The sequence below is a fragment of the Nicotiana tabacum genome, chromosome 18 (genome assembly GCF_000715075.1).
Source record: "Nicotiana tabacum cultivar K326 chromosome 18, ASM71507v2, whole genome shotgun sequence".
NCBI classification, from domain to species: Eukaryota; Viridiplantae; Streptophyta; class Magnoliopsida; order Solanales; family Solanaceae; genus Nicotiana; species Nicotiana tabacum.
In genome coordinates, this window is record NC_134097.1 from 155,375,282 (window position 1) to 155,384,477 (window position 9,196).

General features: G+C 37.5%; 1 protein-coding gene across 1 annotated transcript; it reads right to left on the reverse strand.

The window, feature by feature from the left end:
- Positions 1–1,144: 1,144 nt before the first annotated feature.
- On the reverse strand, positions 1,145–1,930 carry LOC142172775 (uncharacterized). Its single transcript, XM_075236457.1, has 2 exons — positions 1,813–1,930; positions 1,145–1,665 (listed from the first exon to the last, which is right to left on the reverse strand). Exons 1-2 carry the CDS (start codon positions 1,928–1,930, stop codon positions 1,145–1,147), a joined length of 639 nt encoding a protein of 212 aa, XP_075092558.1.
- Positions 1,931–9,196: the final 7,266 nt, after the last annotated feature.

Sequence of the window (9,196 nt, forward strand, 5' to 3'; positions counted from 1 at the left end):
CATGAGAACACATCCTAATCCCACCCTCGATGCGTCACAAAATACCGTAAATCCTCTGGAACTTTATGGTAAGGCTAATATTGGTGCAGTTTTCAGACACATTTTGAGTTTCTGAAAGCTCTGCTCACATTCCTCCGTCCACTAAAACTCCGCATTTTTTGTGTTAGCTTAGTTAGTGGCGCTACTATTCTGGAGAATCCTGCACAAAATGCCTGTAATAGCCTGCTAAGCCCAAAAGGCTGTGAATCTCTGTAGGAGAAGTAGGTCTGGGCCATTTCTGCACAGCTTCTGTCTTCTTAGGATCTACCATAATTCCATCTTTGGGTACAACATGCCCAGAAATGATATCGAGTCTAGCCAAAATTTGCACTTCGAGAACTTAGCATAAAACCGATGTTCTCGGAATGTCTGTAACACAGTCCTGAGATGATCCTCGTGTTCCCCTTGGCTACGAGAATATATCAGGATATCATCAATAAATACTATTACAAATCTATCCAGAAACGGCTTGAACACCCTATTCATTAAATCCATGAATGTCGCTGGAGCATTAGTCAGTCCGAAAGGCATCACAAGAAACTCATAATGCCCGTGTCAAGTTCTGAAAGTAGTTTTAGAAATATCTTCATCTTTGATTCTAAGTTGATGATAACCAGAATGGGGTCAATCTTTGAAAAGTCGGCACCTCCTTGTAACTGATCAAACATGTCGTCTATAAGAGGCAAAGGATATTTATTGCATATTGTTATCTTGTTGAACTGCCTGTAGTCAATGCACATTCTCAGGGATCCGTCTTTCTTCTTTACGAACATTACTGGTGCACACCATGGTGATACACTAGGTCTAATAAAACCCTTATCTAACAAATCCTGTAACTGTTGCTTTAGCTCCCTCAACTCAGCTGGTACCATTCGATATGGGGGCATCAATTTGGGTTGTGTGTCAGGTAGCAAATGAATACCAAAGTTTATTTCTCGTACTGGAGGCAATCCTACTAAATCCTCAAGAAATACATCAGAAAATTCTCTCACTACTAGTACATTTTCTATACTAACTGTTTCCTTTATTGTGTCATTTACAATAGCTAAGAGACCCAAGCAACCTTTCTTCAGAAATCGTTGAGCTTTCATAAAATATACAACTTTCAATTTTCTGAAACCTGACTCCCTCTTAGAATAAAACTGGGTTCATTTGGTATCTCAAACTTAATTATCTTTGCATGACAATCGACTATAGCGTAGCAAGAAGATAACCAATCTATTGCCATCAGCATGTCAAAGTCAATCATATCAAGTACAATAAGGTCAGCTAGAGTATCTTTACCCTCAACCCGAATCTGACAAGCACGATACACGTATTCAACTAATAGAGACTCTCCAACAGGAGTAGCAACTAGAAAAGGATCATTTAATAGCTCAGGCTGTCTACTAAACCTCAAGGCAAAGTACGAGGACACATAGGAGTGAGTAGATCTCGGATCAATCAACGCAAATGCATCAAATGAACAGACAGAAAGAATACATGTAACCACAGCATTCAAGGCCTGAGCATTCTGTCTAGTAAATGCAAAAACTCTCGCCTGACCTCTACCAGCATTCCCTTGTCCTTGATTCACGGTAGCACGGTCTCCAGCACCTCGAGCTCTATTTCCTATACCTGTAGCACCTGAAGTATTACGAGTAGTTTGTGACTAAATAAAATCCTGGTTGAAATTTCTCGGAGGCTGAGGGCAATACCTCAAGTGATGTCCCAACTGGCCACACTAAAAGCACTCTCCAGTTAGAACACGACATTGGCCCAAATGTGATCTACCACAGGTGTGGCAGACTGGAGTAGTGGCATATATCTGCCTAGAATTACGATGTCCAGATGCTGACAGTCCCCTAGTACCCTGTATATAATGTGGTCTGTATGTGGACTGTGAAGACATGTGTGTCCATGTCTGAAAACTCTATTATTGTTGTTGTCCATGATTTCCTGCTCTTCTATTTTCACTAAAACCGCCACTGAAAGCCCCTCCTGTCTTGGCCTTCTTACATAAATCACTAGTTGCATGCTCATCACGTCCCTTTATTTTCAATCTTTCTAGAAAGGTCGACTATATCAGAGTAGGATAAAGTCTTTATATGTGGGGCTATTGCAGTGTATAGACGTCCAACCAATCCATCAACAAACCTCTAAACTCGAGCTTCTTCAGTAGGCACTAAGTAAGGAGCATATATAGCCAGCTTACAAAACCTAGTATTATATGTTGACACATCCATATCTGGAGTCTGAACCAATCTCTCAAAGTCTCTAGAATATTTTTGCATCACCTTGGAAGAAAATGATTCTTGAACAACTTAGTGAACTCGTCCCATGTCAGTGGTGCTGCTCCTACTGGCCTTCCTAGCAATACGGTTTCATACCATATGTTGGTCATATCCTCTAGTGTGTATGATGCGATCTCCACGGCTCTCTCACTAGAACATCCAAGAGCACGTAATGCCTTGAGTTTCCTATCCAAGAAACTTTGAAGATCTGCTAAATTATCGGAACTAGTGAATTTTGGTGATTTAAATTTCAGGAACTCTTGTAGTGATACTTCCTTATTTCCGAAAGTCTGAGTCTGTGCAGGTGCTTGTATCTGTAAAGTAGCCTAAGGAGCTAAACTTCCTCCATGAGTAGGCACCAATGCCTCTAATACATTCAATAACCTTGCCACTACATCTACAGGTAAGACAACAGTGGGTGCAACAGTTGGCACTGGTGGTGGAGCATCCTGAACTCCCTGCCATTGCACTTGATCTGGCATAACAGCTTGGGGTTGATCCATGTTCCTAACTTCAGGTTGAAAAGCAGTCTGTCTTCTAGTTTGATGAACCCCAACTTGACCTCCACCCCAGGTAGTACCACATCCAGCAGATGAGGGTGTGTGTGTCCTAGCCATCTGCGAAAGAAATATTCCAAAGTCAATCTCAAGTTATCTCAATGCACGATCAAAGAATAAAAGAAGGGAAAACATTCCAAAATATTCAGTAGCCTCAAGATTATAAGTATAGGCGACTACATACCCATGAACATGACTCTACTAAAAATTGCTCTATGACTCAGGATTTAAAGCCTAAGCTCTGATACCATCTTTGTCACGACACAATTTAGGATCATGACCGGCACTTAGGAGCAAGTGCCCCTAAGTAAGCCTCATCGGTATTTTATAGAAAATCGGACAGTGTTTCCCCTATTTTTGGACTATCCCAAAAAATATTCCTGTCTCAAATTAGCAACCAAACATCCTAATAGTAATTCAATTGACAACGACTTTATCAATTAACAAAAATAAATATATACCTTTAATAGTCCACTCACTAGCAACTAGAAATACTACGTTATCTCAAAATTTGATAAGAATGAGTGATACTCAACATAAGTCTATAATAACGAAGAAATACTTAAGACACTAAAAGAATGACCATGGAGCAACTCTAAGAGTTCAAAGAAAAGACCCATAACTATTGATAAAATCTCTGCCCACGCGAACAAGTGCGAGGCTCACCAAGAACTATCAACTTGTGCACTCTAATTGACGAAATCCTCGCCTGTGTCAACTGCTGTCTCTGTAAAAAATTAGCGGGGAATGAGTCGCTATCTCAGTGAGTAATAACACTTAACCATAATTGTTTTTACTGGGGACACGTCAGAAAACATGCTAGTATATCAAATAGAAAATAACATAAAAATGCCATTTTAGAAACAATAAATAATTTTCATTCTCATCATGTTTTTCTTGTAGTATAATACAATTAACAGTTTAGTAATAAGCTCGGTAACCACTGTATAATATCAATATTCACATTCGGGAGGTTTCAATGAACGGATCATGTAATCGATATAACTGTGGACTTTTTTGCAAGAAGTCAAATATAACGGTAGTCCCTACTCGAGGAAAATCGATAACGGTATGCTAGTTCTACCTTCCCACTAGTGAGGGCTATAACGGTAATCTATAATTATAAGGTGCACCAGGTCTAACGAACCCGTTGTTAGCTACGGGATCCTTCAATGTCTACTCCCATTTATACTTGTCTCTGTAATACGTATATACTCGTAGAAAATATTTTAAATCAATATAGGGCATTTCGGTTCTTATCAAATCATATAATTTCATTTCGATAACAGTAAATTCAAGTAATGGTAAAATAGATCTAGTGACAATGGAAATATTTAAAACAACGGTAATCTTCACAAATAACTATTTTGGTATCATATCTAGTAAAAGGCTTGTCCCATATGCAACTCAAAATAATCAATAACATATTCATATTAAAAATCATGCAAGTTATAAAAATACAAATTGCGGTAAGATTACTACTCACAGTACTCGTGCTGAAATACCAAATGCTTCACCTCGAGCAATTCGTACAAATTCTTCCAATCAATCTATAATTAAAAAGGAGATAACCTATTTCTATTTTTTTGTCCTTATATTGATGATACTACCACCTCTAAGGCAGAAGGTTTGACTTTCTTATTTGAAAAAAGAATATCCATTGGTGCAAAATTTGATAATTTCTTCTCTGGAATTCATGAATATAAGAACTCTACTACAAATACCTTGTCGATATAAATTCCATAAGCCATTCTATTCCATTTTCTTATGTCTACCTATAATTAACTAACCAACCAATAAAGGATAGATTATGAGTAATAAGGAAGAAAATCTGAAACAAATTATCTAAGGTAAGTAGATTATCAAATTACCTTGTTCTTCTTCAAGGAAGGAAAATCAATGGTTGACGGCGAATTACTTGAACCAAGAAATTCCCAAAGTTGGCCTCAAACAATAAAAAATACTATCTGATCCTATGCGTCCATCTCTTCTCTTAGTTAACAATTTTTTTTCTCTTTCACGTTCTACTGCTTAGTGCGAAGCACTCCTCTCCGAAATTTCTTTTTTTTGACTCCTTATGTTTGCAGAACTCTCATCTCTGCTAGGTTAATTCTCATGGGTTGATTCGGCCCTCTCGTTTTAGTTATTCTAATTTTTTTTTGTTTTTTTTGTTTGTTAAATGACCAATATGTCTTTGTTTGAAATTTATGGGGTATTACAGAAATAACAAAAAAGAACAAGAAGCATGGCAAGTGATACAAGGGAAGAAAGCAAGGAGAAGTCGAGGAAGCAATCAAAACACCTATGCTACAGTTACACAATTGAACAACATGAACAATGGAATGAAGGAAGGTTAGGAACAGTCAAAGGAAAGGAGATGGAGCCACAAGGAAATGGTAATAAATCAGGGAAGGTTGGGGGACCCCCACCTCCCTAATGGATAGTATTGGGTTCTGGAACACCAATGGCCTAAACAAGACAATCAAACATAAGGAAGTGAATCTATTCCTTCAAAAATAGCAGGTTGGACTGTTTGGGCTCTTGGAAACAAAGATTAAGAGAGATAAGGCAAATGACGTTGTTTTTAATCTTTGCACAGGGTGGTCTTATACTACAAATCACTCTAAACATAATGCAGGAAGGATATGGATATTGTGGAGGCCTCATATCTTCACTATAAAAGTGAAAATTGTGACAGAACAACTCATTCATAGTATCATAACTCACAGTAGCACAAGGAAGAGGATCAATGTGACAATTGTGTATGGATTCAATGATCCAACACTAAGTTCTGACTTGTAGAGAGACATAAGAATGATAGCTAATCAAATGGTAGGGGCATGGGCAATTATGGGAGATTTTAACTCTATACTCGGTCAAGAGGATAGAGTGGGGAGTAAGGTGACATATGCAAAAATAAAGGAGTTTAAGGAATGTGTGGAAAATTATGGACTTCAAGAGCTGAAATTATCGGGGAGTTTTTATACATGGAGTAATAAACAAGAAGGACATGATAGAGTGCTAAGTAGAATTGACAGGGTAATTACCAATAATAACTGGGTGAATAAATTGCCAGCATCTGAGGTTCATTATATGCCATCATGAGTATATGATCACAATACTGCAATGATCAAATGGGGGGGGGGAGGAACAGGTGAACCTAAGATGAGGATATTCAGATATTACAACATGTGAAGCATGAATAATTCCTTCATGACAAGAGTGGAGGGGAGCTGGAGATAATCAATATAGGGGACAAACATGTTTAAAGTGGTAGGAAAATTAAACAGATTTTAAAAAGTATTGTTAAAGTTAAATAAACACAAGTTTGCAGAAGTAGAGAAACAGGAAGATGAAAGCATAAAGAAGCTTATAGAATTCCAAGAGAAAATACAAAAAGATCCCAGGAATGAAACATTAGGCAAAGAGGAGAAGGAATTGACAAAGCAATACATATACTGGAAGGAAGAAAAGTTAAACTACTTGTAGCAAAAGAGTAAACTGCAATGGCTTAAATATGGAGATATGAACACAAGCTACTTCCACTCAGTGATCAAGGCAAAGAGAGCAGCAAGCAGAATATTCACAATCCAGAACATGCAAGGAGAAACAATCTAATTAACAGATGCAGTAGTTGATGCTTTCAAGGAATTCTATACAAGTTTACTAGGCAATGATAAGCAAAACAAAGATCATGTGGCAAGCCACATAGTCAAAGAAGGACAGATTGTCTTAGAAGAACAAAGGAACCAACTGATAAGAGAGTTTTCACAAAAGAAAGTTAAAGAGACATTATGGGATATAGAAGGGACAAAGGCACCAGTGCTAGATGGGTATGGAAGTCAATTTTTCAAGGATAGCTGGAACATTGCAGGGGAGGACATCACTGCAGCTGTGCTGGAATTTTTTCAATCTGGGAAAATGGTCAAAGCTTTTAATAGCACAGTGATCACTCTTATACCAAAAACTTCTCATGCTACAACAGTTAAAAATTATATACCCATATCATGTTGTAATGTGGTGTACAAGATAATCTCAAAGATGATGTATAACATATTGAAAGGGGGTACTGCCAGATATCATCTCACAAAATCAAAGTGCCTTTGTGGCAGGGAGAACAATAGTGTAGAACATACTGATCTGTCAAGATTTGGTCAGATTATATAATAGGAAACAAACTACTAAAAGCTGCTTGATCAAGGTGGATTTGAAAAAAGCATATAATTCTATTGAATGGAAGTTTGTGGAGGAAATGATGCATGCACTAAACTTCTCTGGACTATTCATAAGGTGGATTATGGCATGTATCACAACAACCAGCTACAGTATAAACTTAAATGGAGGATGTTATGGCAAAATAAAGGAGAAACAATGACTAAGACAGGGGGATCCAATCTCCCCCTTGTTGTTTGTGATTTGTATGGAATATTTTACACGAATCATGGGGCATGTGGCTAAGCAGAAAGAGTTTACTTATCGTACAAAATGCAAATGATTGAAGTTGACACACCTTTATTTTGCGGATGATATGATATTATTCAGCACATGAGATTATGCATCAGTAATGCTCATGCTAAGGGGTCTCAAGTCATTCTCAAATGCATCTGGTATGACAATTAATGCAAATAAATCGAATATGTTCTGTGCAAATATGAATGGAAGAGAGATAAAAGACATATGTGAGCTGACAGGATATAAGAAATGTAAACTACCATTTAAGTACCTTGGAGTGCCTATATCCCCAAAGAAACTAAGTGTTGTAGATTGTGAAATGCTGATAGACAAGATTCTGGTAAGGATAAAAGGATGGGGATCCAAGAACTTATTATATGCAGGGAGAACTCAATTGGTAAACATTGTGTTGCTGCACCTACACTCATATTGGGCACATATTCCTTCTTCCAAAAAAGGGTCATGAAAGACATTGAAGCTATATGTAGAAATTACTTATAGGATGGGAAAAGTGTCATGAATAAATCACCACTGGTAGCATGTGACCTAGTCTGCCGACCCAAAAAAGAGAGAGGATTATGAATACAAGAATGTGTGCCATGGAATGAAGCAGCATTGGCAAAATATATACGGAATATAGAGCAAAAAGTGATGCATTATGGGTCAAATGGGTAAATCACATATACATAAAGGGCAAGGATTGGTGGCAATACAATCCACCACAAGATTGTGCATGGTATTGGAAGAAGATATGTGATATCAAAATAGTTTTTGCTTCAGGCTTTGAACAAAAAGGGTGGAAGGGGCAAATGAATAGATACACAGTAAATGAAGGATACCAATGGAGAAGAGAAGCAACACATAAATGGCCATATGCACAATGGATTTGGAGTAGATTGAATGTTCCAAAACACTGCTTTATAGGTTGGTTGATTATGAGGCAGAGACTACTTACAAGGGACAGATTGCATATGATGGGAGTGAGCCAGGAGACAACAAATCTACTTTGTGGATTGTAGGATGGAACAGTACATCATTTGTACTTCGAGTGCTAGTTTTCTAGAAGATACATTGATGAACTATGCAGCTGGTTGGGAATAAAGCTAAATCAACTAGATATACAGAGCATTTGGAGGAAAATAGGAAGATGTATAAAAGGGAGAATATGTCGAGGTTTTGTGACCTCAATCATCACAACAATAATGTATGGAATATGGCGAGCAAGGAATGAAGCTCTATGGAATCAGAAAGTGCCAATGCCAACAAGGATGTGGAAGAGCATAAAAGAGATAGCAAATACAGGCTGCAACTTATAGTAGCTAACAGAAAGAATAGGAAAGAAATAGAGTGGATCAATCATTTGTACAGATAGGAAATGACTATGCAAGAGTGTAGAAATAGATTCTAACAGGGCAGACCTACCTAGTAGGGATGCGCAAGGATGATACCGTTTTGGCATTAAGCTAGATAGAATAACTTATAGATGATGGTAGGGATATACCATTTGTAAATAACTTTGTCTGGTCGGGATCAATAAAAATTTCTTTCACCAATATATATATATATATATATTAATTTTATGCAGAAGTTAACAGTATTTGGTGACCCCCTCTTCTCCAAACATAGGTCTCGTCTTTGCCGCCAAAGTCTACGATGGAATGGAGATAATTTGTCCATTCTCAATTAGAAATCACTGGTTCAAGTCGTAAAAATGAAAAGAATTCTGCAGGTAAAAAGCGTTTGTTTTTTAATTGGTCTTAATTATACGGTATGAATTCGAATTGGCCGGAAATCCTATTACGAGTAGTGAGTACCGGGTAGAAAATAAAAAAAGATAGGATGAAAAAAAAGTGGAAGACAGTTTTCCCCATAAAT